Below are 15468 nucleotides of genomic sequence, written 5' to 3'. Positions count from 1 at the left end.
ACCAGTTTGTTGCACACCAGTCAGGGCCGGCTCCAGTGTTTTTGCCACCCCAAGCGGCAGGAAAAAAAAAAAAAAGCCGTGATCGGCGGCACTTCGGTGGCAGTGTTACCGCCGAAGACCCGGATGTGCTGCCCCTTTCCGTTGGCTGCCCCAAGCACCTGCTTGCCGCACTGGTGCGTGGAGCCGGCCCTGACACCGGTCATCACAGAGTGTCCAATATCTTTTATCATTACCTAGCTGGGCTTGTCAGTGCAGGCTTTGAATCTGTTGCCACCAAATGACCTGTTTCTGCAAGTGGGAGACTTCAAAGAGTCCTTTCTCAAATAGGTGTGCAATCTATGCATCATTGATTATTTACTGTTATTATTTACTGGCCGAGCTCTTAGCTAATGACCTATTTCTGGAAGCAGTCCCCTTCTTACATAACAATAGCTGTTCAAGCCAAATCAAGTTCAAAGCCAGGAAAGAAAACTGAAACCAAATTAAAGCTAACATCTAAGTGTGTTAAAATGAACACAGCAGGAAATACCCTGCATGCAAATGCCAAAGCATAAAACCAAACTGAGGCTGATTTGACCTTGTCCATCGCTAAGTGAGGGCTTGACTTAATCAAGCGCAACAACCAAGGTGACCATTTATCTGCCCCCTTCGCTCTTCTGTCTGGCAGGAAAAAAACAGCGGGGGGCGGGGAAGGGAAGGGAAAACAGAAATGGGATAAATGTGGTTTGGCACTAAATAATCAGAATTTGTAACACGGGCCCCTGAAAAGCTGTGCCACAGAAATGCCACGTAGTAGCACAGATGTAATGTCTCTCTGTGGATCAGGATTTGGGTCAGAATTTAATTAACACTGGCTAGCCCCTGAAGCTGTGAGGAAAGTCCATGAAGGCAGCTTTTGGAAGGAAAATATTTCCTTTCAGCAGTTTTTCCTGGCTTAGCTAAGGAAAGCAGAAACGGCACTAAAATCTGCAGAGCAGGGCAGAGAGGGGGATGAAGGTCATGTCCCAGAGCTGGGTGTTTGCAGGTGAGGTGCATGATGCAGACTGGCTGCTCAAAAGTGCAGGGGACGTTTGGGCTAATTCTCTCTCTCTGTCTTCCAGGCCAGAGGGGATTTTTAAAGGCTGTTTATCTCTCCTCTTCTTTTTTTTCCCAGGAACAAAGGCCAACTCAGAGGGAACTGACTCACCAGAAGGAACAAGAGCCCAACTCATTATAGAGACAGGAACAAGCTCTCAAACAGCTCATCCATTACTTCTTCCTTCTGGACAGGCCCACGGCAGAATGTGCAAAATGCCAGCAAACCAAGCAGTGAAATCCACAGGTAACAAAGCAAAGCACCGTTGATGGGACTGGAATGCCAGTGGACCTGGGATGCCTGAGCTGTGATATTCTAGATTAGTGTATGATCATATCACCCCCAGTGGCTGGTCCCAGCAACTACAACAGGCTGCTGAATGCAGACAGCTAATCGCCTTATTCCTCGCCTAGCCCTTAACGCTGAAAAAATTCCTATCGTGTTAGCACCAGATGAAATCTGGGAGGGAGGACGAAAGGCTAGTGTAGACTCAGCTTCTATAGTAGGGCCTGTGCTTTCGCTACTGAAGACCGCAGGTTCTTCCCTTCTAGTGACTTTGGTCATGGGTCACGGGCACTTTGGGGAAAGAGATGCCGAAGTTCTTACAGTACGTAAGTGACAGAGTCACTTTTAGGAAGGCTTCAAGGGAAGCTGATGGCTGCAGCAAACCGCTGGGCTATTGCTGATGGTTGATCCTAATCCATCTCCAGGAGCAATGCTGGCATCCCATCACCTAAACACACCGTATTCAGTACCACAGCGTGATCGCCCAACCTCATTTCAGGCTGGCGTTGAGCCTGTTCAGCCGGAGCCCATTTCACCAGATGCCAGGCATTACTACCCAGGTACCTGGCATCAAAGAGCCAGAGGGCGAAAGCATGGCAACCTAACTGATCCTAGGGTGGCAGAAAGATGTAATGAGGGCTCCCTGAGCATCGCCAGTAAAGTCCCGCTGCTAGCACTCAGAAACATAACATGGTCATAGAAGACTTCCCGGTTAAGGAGAGAAGAGAGACAAGGTCACCACGGGACATGTGCTCGGACACTATGGATAGATAGTCCACGGTGTGAGGTGACAACTCAGCACATGCCAGGGCTTCCACGTAGAAAGCAATTTTACTGAGGGTACCAAACCTTGCTCAGCGTTCCTGGGAACCAATTCAACATATAGCGCAGGGATACTCAGTCTGAGGCTCGGGTGCCGCAAATGGCTCTTTAATGGGTCTTTGCCACACATGATATTAAAACGCCGGGTCATTTAATTATTAGCCAATCTAAGTTATTAACCAATCAGGATGCTTTTACTATGTTGTTAACCAATTGTAGAACACTTGGCCAGTCACTTTGCTATGAGAATACAGCTACATATAAAAATAGTAAAGGAAACAGTGAATTCACATGGCGCTGGCTCTTTTGGGTAACGTTGATCGCTAATTTGGCTCCTGAACCATTGTTCTAAACTTTTAAAGCCTCCCCTGGCCAATGCATAAGGGGCTGTAATTCCATCTGGGAAAAGCAAACAGACCCCTTTGGTTTTCCTCAGTAAATTGTGGAACATTAGCCTGGGTTGTGGGCCCCACAAGGAGCTGCTGGTGAGAGCTGGTTTTCTTAAAGGGGCCCCCCTCCAGAGTCTTACATGTTCCTCAGCAGTGTTCAAAATCCATGCGTGTCCATCTGTGCAGAGGTTCCTTCCGTGTAGTAGTGTCCGTAAGCAGAGCAGCCCTCTGCCAATAGCTCAGCGCAGATGTACTGGACCACAGAGAAAAGAGGAAACAGAACTGGGACTTGGCTGGATTTCTTTCTAGGCACATTTGCCACATCTGCTGCCATCAGAACTGACAGAGCTGGGCATTCCTGAGGACAACTTTCCCCAAACATCCCATTGAACAAAAGTTCCAAGTCCACTCCCTGTGCTGGGAGAACATTGGTCCCCCTCCAGGGATGTGGGAGCCCCAAGGCCTGATTTCCAGAGCTGCTGAGCACCTGCAGCTCTCACTGATTTGAAATGGAGTTATGGGGGCTCAGCACCTCTGCAAATCAAGCCCCCCACCAGAAAGGCAGTTGTTGAACTCATCCCCACCGGCGGGTCACTGCACTTCTCTTCGGAACTGATGAATTGGGAAGGCGAGCGTAAGGGTCACTCATCCAGGGGCTGAAGGTACCAGAGGGACAAAGAACACAAAAGTAAATGTGAACCCAAAGGAACCGCTGCTGCATTCCCACAAGGGGAAACCAGAGCTTCAGAGCTGTCTATAGACCCCAGGGGCAGCAGAACATTTGAAAGGGTACGTTGTATGTACTGGCAAAACTTCCTGATCCACATCCCAGAGGCAGAATGAACTCTGTCCTCCTGATCCATTCAGACACAGATTGCTGGAGGGGTATTTCCATAAGCCACGATTGGGAGGCCAGGCCATTGTCATCCTCCAGCTCCTTCTCACCAAAGAGCACAGGTAGGCCATGCTCCAGGAAATGCAGATGGCACTGGTGTAGCTGCACCACTTTAGAGCATCAGTGTGTGGAGAACATATGCTTTCTCTCACTGGAAACCACATGCGCAAGAGCTGACGTGGCTGGGAGAACTGCTCTCCACTGAGAAGTTGGCTACAGGTTTAAGAAAGAAAGAAAGGCTATCCTCTATGACGGATGCTCCTCGTTCAGTGTACTCCTAAAGGAGGACAAGTATGTGCAGTGTTGCTAGTGGCACTGCGACCGAGGAAACTGCATGCCTGCTAACTTTAAGGCTAATTTACTGGAGTCAGAAGAAATCATGAAATCTTGCTACATAGTTTTACAATGGAGAGAGCAGGGAGATCAAGTCAGGTCCCTCACACGAGACTTAGGATAAACTCTTTGCTGCAACAGTGTCAATGCCGTTCTTTGAAAAGCTGGCATTCCGGGCACTTCGGAGGAGATGAAGCAGAGATGAGCAGTGAAAGAGGATTTGCACCGTGTACACTAGATGCACTGTATTACCCAGCAGACCTGGGCTAACATTACTAAATCTACTTAAGAAATGAGTAACTAGGACTAACGAGCCACAACTTAATTCATAGGGGTAGCAGAATTCATGTTAATCCTCAGCCTGATAAGTAAATGTGACCTCATTCCAAGGAAAGTTTTGTAACTGTGCTGACTGGGTGAGCTGCACTTAGACACCCTTCCAGCAAACTCTCAAAGGCTGTGACCCTTCCTCGTTGGAGGTGACAGGACAAGTCTCTAAGAGGACATCAAGGAGGGTCTTCCACCAAGTGAGCAGCATTTAGTGTTAATGTCTCCATGAGGATGGACCCCCGGGTCTGGAATCATGCAGGGGTCATGCGTGTCAGTAGCCGATGGGAGTTTAGCGGCTCAAACAATATCTTTGCATTTAGGGGTTTTACGGTTTGCATCCAAAAAGACACACAGCCAAGTCAGATCCTTTCACTGTCTGTGCGTGAACGACGTTCAGCTGTTCCTGTTGTCCCATCTCTGTCCGATTCATGCTCAGATTAAGAGGCGAATCAGTCTGGGCCTGTTACCTCTGTTACTGCTACTTGCCCTTCCTTGCAGACGTGATAGTTAAGGCAGAGACATTACAGATGAGGCTTTCTCGCAGCCAGGCCATTGAGAGAACTAGAAAACATCTCGGATTTTACACTGGCCTCTACTTCTATTGTCTCCTCCCTCTGCAGTGCCTAATTTGTAATGAACCAGGTGCCACAGCTCAAGCAAATTTTTTACATTCATAACTGACATGGCAAGCCTAGAGGTGCCGGGGCTCTGAACTGCCAGGCCCGGAGGTGCCGGGGCTCTGAACCGCCAGGCCTAGAGGTGCCGGGGCTCTGAACCGCCAGGCCCAGAGGTGCCGGGGCTCTGAACCGCCAGGCCCGGAGGCGCTGGGGCTCTGAACCGCCAGGCCCGGAGGCGCCGGGGCTCTGAACCGCCAGGCCCGGAGGCGCCGGGGCTCTGAACCGCCAGGCCCGGAGGCGCCGGGGCTCTGAACCGCCAGGCCCGGAGGCGCCGGGGCTCTGAACCGCCAGGCCCGGAGGCGCCGGGGCTCTGAACCGCCAGGCCCGGAGGCGCCGGGGCTCTGAACCGCCAGGCCCGGAGGCGCCGGGGCTCTGAACCGCCAGGCCCGGAGGCGCCGGGGTTCTGAACCGCCAGGCCCGGAGGCGCCGGGGCTCTGAACCGCCAGGCCCGGAGGCGCCGGGGCTCTGAACCGCCAGGCCCGGAGGCGCCGGGGCTCTGAACCGCCAGGCCCGGAGGCGCTGGGGCTCTGAACCGCCAGGCCCGGAGGCGCCGGGGCTCTGAACCGCCAGGCCCGGAGGCGCCGGGGCTCTGAACCGCCAGGCCCGGAGGCGCCGGGGCTCTGAACCGCCAGGCCCGGAGGCGCCGGGGCTCTGAACCGCCAGGTCTAGAGGTGCCGGGGCTCTGAACCGCCAGGCCCAGAGGCGCCGGGGCTCTGAACCGCCAGGCCCGGAGGTGCCGGGGCTCTGAACCGCCAGGCCCGGAGGTGCCGGGGCTCAGCCTTGGCACAAATTAAGCACTGTCTCTCTCACAAAGAAGCCACCTGATGGAGTCCTTTCTTCCAGCACAGGGTGGGCTGTACAGGAAGCTTCCTTCAGAGTCCTCTGGTACCACTGCAGAAGGTATCTCTAGATAATCACAATAACACTCCCACAATGCCTCTGCTAGCCCATGGGCAATCCTTCTGTCAGTGGGTCACTGTTTCCCTTCCTGCTTTGGCTATGGCCATGAATCATAGACTATCAGGGTTGGAAGGGACCTCAGGAGGTCATCGAGTCCAACCCCCTGCTCAAAGCAGGACAAATCCCCAACTAAATCATCCCAGCCAGGGCTTTGTCAAGCCTGACCGTAAAAACCTCTAAGGAAGGAGATTCCACCACCTCCCTAGGTAACAAATTTGTTAGTCTCTAAGGTGCCACAAGTACTCCTGTTCTTTTTACATTCCAGTGCTTCAGCACTCTCCTAGTGAAAAAGTTTTTCCTAATATCCAACCTAAACCTCCCCCACTGCAACTTGAGACCATTACTCCTTGTTCTGTCATCTGGTACCACTGAGAACAGTCTAGATCCATCCTCTTTGGAACTCCCTTTCAGGTAGTTGAAAGCAGCTATCAAATTCCCCCCTCATTCTTCTCTTCTGCAGACTAAATAATCCCAGTTCCCTCAGCCTCTCCTCATAAGTCATGTGCTACAGCCCCCTAATCATTTTTGTTGCCCTCCGCTGGACTCTTTCCAATTTTTCCACATCCTTCATGTAGTGTGGGGCCCAAAACTGGACACAGTACTGTGGAAGCAGAGAAAGAACTGACAGGAAGGGGATTGCAATGCATGACAGTTCTTTCTCTGCTTCCACAACACTCCAGATGAGGCCTCACCAATGCTGAATAGAGAGGAATGATCACGTCCCTCAATCTGCTGGCTGATGGGATGGCACCAGGCCCAAGCACATCCTACGTGAAGAGCATGACAGTGTTATCACACAGCTGGACTACATTAGCACCATTTTTATATCACTGACAAGAAGTCTCACGTTTACAGTGCAGACCTATTAAAAACTGCTGGTCTGCGGGACAATTAATTTGCAAACTAGTAACCTCAGGTGTCTAATTAATGACCAAATAATCCGTAGGAACTTGCAAACAGTTTGCATCTGCCTTATCCTGAGTAAATAGTTAACAGGCATTTTGCACAGAATGTAGACAGGGAATGATGGGAGAAGGGGCGGGGGGGGGAGGAAAGGAGTTCCTTACTATGCCCATGATACCAGAGTAAGCTTCTGCTAAAATAATCAGAAATGAGTAATGAACAATACTGAGAATCATATCATTAGGCTTCAGAGCCAACAGCCCATTAGAGTGATTATTTCAGTTCCTCTGCAGACTAAGGAAGACAACACTCCATGGTTCACATTTGGACTGGGGCATGAGCCAAATTCCAGTACTACCCCACCATGCTTCATTGCTGCTGCCACAGCATGGAGGGGGAAACAGAAGAAGGGAATTATGCTAACAAGCACCTAACCTGGCTCCCCTGATGACTGGCGCGTCTTCCCTGGGCATTAGGGTGTTCACTATAACACGAGCAGCTTCTCTTTAGTGCTTGTGTTCATGCGAAAGGTCTGAAATCCAAAGAGGGGGCAGGGAGTGAATGGAACGGGAGGGGAATGGGAACTGGCTCCCACAGTAACAGCTAGCTACATTCCCCCACCCTGTTTTCCAGCTGTCCTCTCCCCAGGGCATTCAGGACCTTGCTGCAGTCTTCATGGAGAAGGGGATTTTTTTCCCCCCTTGCTGAGTCAACTCCTGCTGACTCAGTTTAGGGACAAAAGGTGCCAGCCTGTCTGTGACAGCTCAGCCTTGCCACATGAATCAGAACAAACCCGTCTGTCTTTTCCTTGGGAGAACCATCCCGAGCTTCTCAGAAACCCACCAGCTTCATGTTCTGCAACCAACACTGCACTGACACTGCCCGTCAGAGACAGGAGCACAGGACTGGCCATCCCAGCAGCCAAGGGCAGGCGACTTCACTGTCTTCTGCTGTAGTCTATGCCTGAGGCCCAGGCTAAACAAGCAGGGTTCATTATCCTGGGAAGTAGTCTGCCTGGGTTCTACTGTTCTCTGTGGTTCTAGGGGACCGTAGAAGCCCTCCAGAGGCAGAGAGGGAAAGCCGGGGTAGGAAGGAGGCAGGGAGCCTGGGGTGAGGGGGTTTAGTATATAGGAAATGAGTAATGTCCCTTTAAATAGTTTGGGAGACCTTCTCCACCCTGCTTCTTCTGGAGGGCTCCCAAACTACTTAAAGGGACACTACCTAATTTCTGCACATTGCGGTGGGGAAGGAGAGGAGGGTGGGTGAACCCCGGTGGGAGGAGAACCAGGGGGTGGGAGAGCTATCTACCCAACCAAACCACGTGTGACTTCTCACTCAGGCACCCAGGCTAGGTACTCTGCCCCAGGTATCGCCCTCCCCTCTCTCAATCCCGCACTCCCAGAGCGTGCGCTGTGCCTGGCCTCTCTCAGCTTTGCACCTCATGCGTCAGGGTTTAAGCCAAGCTCCAGGTGCTTGAGATTAGGATGAGCCAATAAGGGCAAGGACAGGTTACCCCACATCTGCTACTGTTGGGTTCTTACCCGCGAAGCACCTGGGCTAGATGGACCTTGCCAGTTCCTGTGTTCCTATTGTGACTCGGAGAGATAAGCTGTGACTGTCCTACAGGACCTGAGAGACCAGCACGGCTCCAGGCCCAGTCTGATGATGGCTGGGCCCGAACGCCCAGAGTTTGGGTTTGGCTCCGCAGCCAGCGACGCAGCAGGTTTGGGTGCATTCATACACCAGCTGTTGGCTCATCCCTAGGCCCGTGCTGGGTGCCTTGCTCACAGGCCGACCAGGATTGGGCGTGCTGTAGAGACAACGTGCCCAGCCGTGGATGGGGTGGGGAGAGAGGCCCACCCCACCCTCTCCGGCATCGCTGTACTGTGCTGGGGAAGTGGCATCCAGGCTGCCTCCACCAGTGGGAAGCAATCTGTGATACAGGCCTTTTGCAGGAGGGGAGGAGGGGGTGGAGTCTGCAAGAGGGGATCATGGGCCCTCCCTGGGAATTGTTAGAGCCCAGCTATTTGCACCTCTCCCCGAAACGCTACCGAATGGCGTCCATCCACTCACCTGCCTCCACTCAGGGCACTGACCCCCGTGTGCTCAATCATCGAAGGGCTTGAGCAGGGCGATCCACCTCCACAGTGGCTGGCTATATAGGCCATCTCGCCCTGCTACCGTGGTTTAGCTTTGCCTAAGCCTGGGTAGCGCTACAGAGCATATTAACATTCCTCTCCCTTAGCCTCCCCTCAGTTAATCTTCATTCCCACCAAAACACAAACGCAACCAGACAGGAGATTATGGAAAGAAAAACAGCCAAAACCTCCCCAAAAGGCAAACGAATCAGGAACCAGCAAGAAACCGGTTGAAAAAGAAGAAACACCTTTAATTTTAAAATCTTTCCTTAAAAACATGTATATAAAGTTTACAGCATAAAAAATAATATCTCACCGGTATAAATGTGGCTTAATAAGAGCTCTACAAATACATTTGTAAACCTAGGATAACGTTAACACTTTGGTACCTTAGTTTGAACGCAGTTCCGTGTCTTGCCCCCATGATGGCTTAGGAGAGGTTAATAGGAAAAATGCAAATACAGGCGCTGTTTCTGTTCAGAGATTCCACACAGGCCTAATAACGTGCTATAAAAAGGTGCAATCCCAACAGATTATCCATATTGTACCGTGCGGGGGCGAGGGAGGGGCTGAGAGAGAGAGAAATCAATGGGCAAACTCACTAATGCGTTGGAATTGGTAGTGCAGTCTGTAAAGGGGGAAACAGCAAACAGGGGCGGGGGAGTGAGACAGACCAGTCCCCTGTGTCATGGGCCCTTCCACTGCTTGGCTCCTCAGTTTTATTCATCCCCCAAGTCTAGAGGGAACGAATCACACGTCTGGCCAAGCTCTTCTCACAGTAACCCAGGAGCAAACCTAGAACAACTCCATGCCTATGCTCGGGCACTCCAGATTTATACTGGCGTGTCTGAGTGCAGGGTTTGCTCCTCCAAGGGAAACGGGGAATTCCATTGAACTGGGCCAGTGGGGAGGGTGCTGACTTGGGAGTTCTGGGTGCATTTCCCTGCTCTATCACAGACTCCTTGTGTGACCTTAGACAAGTCACTTAGCCTCTCTGGGCATCAGTTCCCTTCTGTACAGTGGCTATACGAGCACTACCCTGGCCCACAGGGGTGCTGTGAGGACAAATACACTAAAGACTGTGAGGCGCAGAGATACCCCCATAATGGGGGCCAGGTAAGTACCATAGATTGAAACAAATGGGTTGAGGCTGCTAGTCTGCTTGGCGGGCAGGCCCCTCTCCAACGTTCCCCGTCTATAAGGCGTGGAGGTGACCATGACTGCAAGATTGCCTGAGCACAGAGTACCAGCATCAATGTAATTTCACCTTTAAAAATGGCATTGCTGAGTGGCTCCAAGCAAAAGATGTGATTCTCTTTCATTTAACTCTGCATCAGGCCATCACGGCTCAAGATGACCTGCTTCCTAATCCACTGTCCCTTCCCTGCAGGGTGTTCCCCTCCATTCCGGCACTGCCACTTGACGCCCAGGGCATGACCGAAGAGACAGCCGGTCAGATGTCCCATGCCGGTTCTGCCCTGGCGCTTTGCACTTTGGTTCCTACCCATTGAATATCTTCAGAAATGCAGAAGGTTGAAACAAAGGTTAGAGGAACTAGAGATGCACTACGTCTGAAATCACTGCAAGCAGGAAGGAAGCGGCTGAGCCCATAACGAGGCTTGAAAGTGAGGGGAGGAGCAGCCCAGGAGACATGCCACGGGGATGGGTGGCTCATTCCACTGCAGTTTGATCTCACTGGGCAGAATTTCATTAATGGTTCTCCCCCCTCCCAATCTGTTACATTCCCAGCTGCTGCCGTCACTGGGACATGCTGTGTAGCTTGTGTCAGTCACCTGTCTGATGCAGCTCAGGTTTCTGATAGGCTTGACCTAAGCAAGTGTCCGTACAGGCCTGGAAATCCAGGGGCTGCAGCAGCTTGGTCCCATGGGCCACGGAGCAGAGTTGCCACCTGCAGCAATGTGATGTGAAAGCTGCAGATCAGTTGCCCTTCTGCTGTCTGAAGAGAAACACTGCAGATAAACCACTGGGTCGTATTTAGGGTCGCCAGCGCTGTAGGGCAGGGTCAGGAGCCAGCCACTCTCCTAGCATTGTCTTAAACCTAAAGTGGGGAAAGGAGAGCATTTCCCTGGTACCCTGCATGTGTGTGTGGCGGTTGTGTGAGCCTGTGCCAATATTTTAACCCCTTTGCAAAAACTGGCAAAGCTGGGATTGGCCTCAATTGATGTGGGGGAAGATGGAAGGGTGAAAATGAAGGCTCTGTCTCTTTAAATTCTCCCTCCCTTTATGGGGGAAGAGCGGGAGCAGGTGGCCAGTCACTCTTCGCTCCCCACCTGTTCTGGGACTGCCACCTGTCTTGCTATGAGGCAAGGGCTAGGGTCAAACTCAGCTGGAGCAGGAATCCTGTAGGGAACAACCCTGCATGGCTGGGAGGAGACGATGGACTAATGACATGCTAGTCTAGTTCTTTCTCTAACCTCTGTGCAGTGGAACAAGGAAGGGATCCCCTCCCTCCCCGGTGCTTGGGCTGTGGCAAATCTCTCCCAAAAGGATACAGCTATGAGATATCCCTCCCCTGCTTAGTCCAGTATTGTGGACTGACATAACACGGCGTTCCCCAGGATCTCCATCCAACACTTATCAAGATACTTCCTGCCCGTTGGTGCTGTACCTCCCAGAGAGTTGGTGATCCTAAATTATGTGGGTCTTTAACACCAGTTTTGGCCAACTTTCTACCGATTGCTCCTTGCCACTGCAAGTCTAGCTCCCATCTCACTGCTCCGACTCCACCAAGGACCTGCTGGTCCCCGCAGAGGTGAATAGAGACAACTCAGTTCCAAGTAAAGTCCACTGTGCTCTAGACTTTATAATGTGACGCAAAACACTAAACACGACTCTCCTTACATAAAACCCACCCAACTGAAAATGACAAACATTAAAAAGTCAAACATGTCAGTCTGAGCAGCATCTTAAATATGGAGAGAGACACTGTAGTGTAGCAATAGACTCCTGGATGCACAGAAATCGTGACTGGCAGGAGGAAAGTGCATATATTGGAGTGGATAACTTTGTAATGACTGCAGATTAAAATAGGAGTTAAAAAAATATACCGGCGATGGGCCCAAACTGCAGCACTGGGTTCCCTTTGGGGGTTCTGGAGACTCCATCATTTGGGGTCCTTGGAAAAGGGGTTCAGTTTGGACCCATCCCCCAACATTAAAAACAAACAAAAATAGTAACAATATAAAATAAAAACCCTAGAGGAATCGGTTCCCTTCAGGACAAATTATGGCTACAAAATTGATGGCAACAGATGGGTTAAAACATTTGTCGTTCCCAGAAGTCTGATGGATCCAGGTGGGAATTTCAGAAGCAGAGAGAGAGAGAGACAGAGAGAGGGTGTGAACCTTAATGCCTGGCAGATGTTGGCCAAGGAATTTCTTCTGGAAACTGTAGGGGATAGGTGTACTTTGCCCATGGAGCTGCCACCATTGTACCCATTGGCTGGTTGGGAATTAAAAAAAAGACTCCTTTCTTTGAAAAGGGTTTTCCCTTCTTGGTGTTCCTGAGGCTACCCAGCTGGGGGAGGCTCACCTGGTCAGCACTGTCTGCCCTTATCCGAGGGGGCGTCTCACTCTGACACAAGGCAGCGAGTCACTGCACACTCGCAGCAGGATGTGAAACCAAAAAGCTTTTCCAGTGGAGCAGAAGGCAAATCAAACTCTTCATGTCAAGCCCAGATGGGGCTGGAAGTAGCCAGACAGTGTTCAGCACCAGCACACCTTTGCCAGACTTCCCGCTAGCCCCAGATTCACAAGGTCAGATTTGTACAGCTAAATTTTGCTTAGGGCTGCTGTGTGGGCAGGAGCTAATGGGTTCTTTAAATCACAGGTTCTATTTCAAGTAGTAGCACAGGGCATCATAAAAAGAGAAATCTGCCCTGGCAGATAAAGGCTCTGACCATAGAGGGGATCTATTAAATCCACCCAGATTGAGAGGTCTTAGAAAGCTGGGACAAAAACACAACACAAACTATTTGATAAGAGCAGTATTCCTTCACCTGGCTGAAGCTGTGGTGGCTTGTGCCCTACAGAGCACCTAAGAAACCGAGGAAACGTGGGCTAACCCCAACGATCTATGTTGCTTCCCTGTGGTTTGGGGCATTGCTTGAGTCATGTCCACTGAACGTGGATCTTGCACTACGATCAAGAGGATGCGTGTGTAGGAAAAGAGTTGCCATTCACAGAATGATTCCTGAGGATGATGGGATATGAGAAATCTGACCATACTTGCAGGAAATAGAGAAACACCTCTGGCCATGGTTTGCAGTATTGCAGTAGCACTTGGCTGGCTACCACCAACAGTGCTACATTTAGCTTTCACATTTTATTAAAAACATAACCCTTCCCGCCACAGGTACCTGTTCCTCTTGATTTAAATTTACAAATATGTCACCATTAACCAGAGCTGATTGGAAAACACACCAAAATTGTCAATGTTTTTCGGTGGACAGTTTTAGACGGCTCTATAAACTGGCCGACAAACCTCCACAAAGAACGTCATTGAAAATGTGAACATTTCCAACCATCTCTGTTAATAAGAGCACAGCCACCACGTGTGTGAGAGGGACAGGGAAGTGGATGAGCTAGAAGGAGCTGTGGGTGTGGAGGAAAAGGGTGCTAAGCAATTTGATGCTATTCAAAAGGGAGAAAATGCTGGTTTCCAAGCTGAAGACATTGTCATAACCTTCCTGTTTTGGGGGATTTTCATGGTTTCCTTGTTTTCCACCTGGTTTAACTCTTCGACTAACGAGTGGAAGCTCAGAGCGCTACAGGTCAGAGCCCTGCCAATGGGGTAGAGGAGGGGTTTGAAGCAAGACAAGAGGTTCTCCAACATTTCCATTCTGCATTCCACTTTCTAAGAGAAAGTCCCTGTCTTAGGCCCACTTCCCATCCGACAACCTGATCCTTCCTCCTCTGTTTGGGTCCCAAAATGTACCATCCTGGAAGGCTCCATGGATCCTGTCAGCATGAGAACGGCTGCTCCTGGCAAACACAAATGCTGCTTGTTGTTTAAAAGTTAGCTTCCCCCCATGTATTTGTACAGTCAAAGAGACTGTAAGTGGCAGGACCATAAACCCTCTACAGCTCTCAGATGACTTCACAACCTCTCTCTCTCTCTCTCTCGCTGTCCCTGGATCGCCTGGGCTTGGGTTTATGCAGCCTGGTTACTCACCTAGTGCAAGAGGCTGCAATTCACGTGAGGGACCCAGACGGCATAGAAAGGGGAACTCGTATGAACAAAGTAACATCAACGTCATACCACTGCTTCCCAAAGATAAAACAAAGATTCTGGAGCCAGTTGGGCTGAGAGACTTTCCCAGCAGGTGAAATAGGTTCCGTGGCACTAGAAGATTAATGAATAGCCATTTGTGTTTCTATACTGGCCCTGGCTAGTGAATTAAGAGATCTTATTTGTTCCCTTTAAATGAGCGATATGGAGACTATCTAGGCTTAGAGTCCACACAGAGGAAGATAACGCTGGAATGTGCTGTTGCTGCCACAACAGAGTCATTATCAGAGCATCCCTGATTCCTGGCAGGCCCTTAGGAACCCAGGGTGCTGTTGTGGGCAGAAAGAGGGTCAGCCTATGACATCTCCTTGGGGGTGGAGGAAAAGGGTGCTAATGCAGCATTGTGGCCCAGTGCCACAGGTACCTGTACCACAGTGCTTGTGGTGCCGCATTCCTCTCAGAAAGGCTGGAGAGGACAAGAGGGGAAGAACGTGACTGGTTTCTCCTGGTGACTGGATTCTCCATGGCTCGTTTCTCCTCAGCGGCTATAATAGCTCTGCTGTGCTTGAGAGAGAATCCAATCAGTATGATCCTGTTCTCTAGTGACTGGGGCCTGGCCTATCGGCTTCCCGACGCCCCACCAGGGAGCTGCAAGGAATCGGTCTGTCCAGCCCAGCCACGTATGGCAGTTGTACCACAGCGTGGCGGATACGCAGAACATCAAAGAGGCAGCTTCGGCCCAGATGGACACTGGAATTCAGAGCCACCTGTTGCACCGGGGTGCGGGAAAGAGGCTGGGATATCAAACAAATGGAGTGAACGGCAGCATCTCCTCTGGAGACCCGCTGGAGCCCTGCCCCTTGGTCTGGGAGCACTGCAGGCTTCACTGTGAGGAGAAGAGGTTTGTCTGTGAGGAGACCCCGCCTTGTCTCAGTAGTTTGATCAATGGGGTGGAGTGTGGCAGTGAGGCTGGGGGAGGGGAACGGTGCCTCTATAGTCCACGTTGGGCTGGGAGGTGGGACGGAGGGCGGGATAAAGAAACACCCGTCCAGGTTCTCCACCAAGTTTGGTTGCCCCCCAGCTGGTCTCACTGGTAGGGTGTGGGGTAGCATCAGCCCTGCCCTTTCTACAGAAAACTCTCTTCCATGTCATGGTGCCCTTGGCTTGGCTCCTGGCAGCCCGACTTTGGTTCAGGTTCCTCCTGTTCCCCTTCCTGCTGTGGGTCCAGGGGGCTGTCACAGGATATTGTGGATGCTGTGTTCACTTCGTTCAGAGTAGAACTAAAGGGGAGGAGAGAAAGGAGAGAAATAAATGTGCTGTCTGTAATCGCTGATGTCCCAAGCGAGGACCCACTTGCTAGGGAAGACATGGCTGGCTCTCTTGTGGCACAAGGAGTGACTACCTACGCTCC

At 51.1% G+C, this 15468-nt stretch overlaps 2 protein-coding genes across 2 annotated transcripts in view; one reads left to right on the top strand and one right to left on the bottom strand.

The window, feature by feature from the left end:
• Nucleotides 1-2417, top strand: part of HMGXB3 (HMG-box containing 3) — a 65451-nt gene extending 63034 nt beyond the window's left edge. Inside the window, exon 21 of the mRNA XM_054037049.1 lies at nt 1154-2417. The gene's annotated coding sequence lies outside the window, so the exon portion shown is untranslated. The remainder of the gene's footprint in view (nt 1-1153) is intronic.
• Nucleotides 2418-12352: 9935 nt separating this feature from the next.
• PDGFRB (platelet derived growth factor receptor beta) overlaps nt 12353-15468 on the bottom strand; it is a 54510-nt gene continuing 51394 nt past the window's right edge. The window contains exon 23 of the mRNA XM_054038318.1: nt 12353-15337. Coding sequence (XP_053894293.1) covers nt 15184-15337 — 154 coding nt within the window. The 3' untranslated portion in view covers nt 12353-15183. The remainder of the gene's footprint in view (nt 15338-15468) is intronic.

This window comes from Malaclemys terrapin, chromosome 8, assembly GCF_027887155.1.
Source record: "Malaclemys terrapin pileata isolate rMalTer1 chromosome 8, rMalTer1.hap1, whole genome shotgun sequence".
In the NCBI taxonomy this organism is placed as follows: Eukaryota; Metazoa; Chordata; order Testudines; family Emydidae; genus Malaclemys; species Malaclemys terrapin.
The sequence above is the reverse complement of the archived record's forward strand: the minus strand, read 5'-3'. Positions and strand labels throughout refer to the sequence as shown.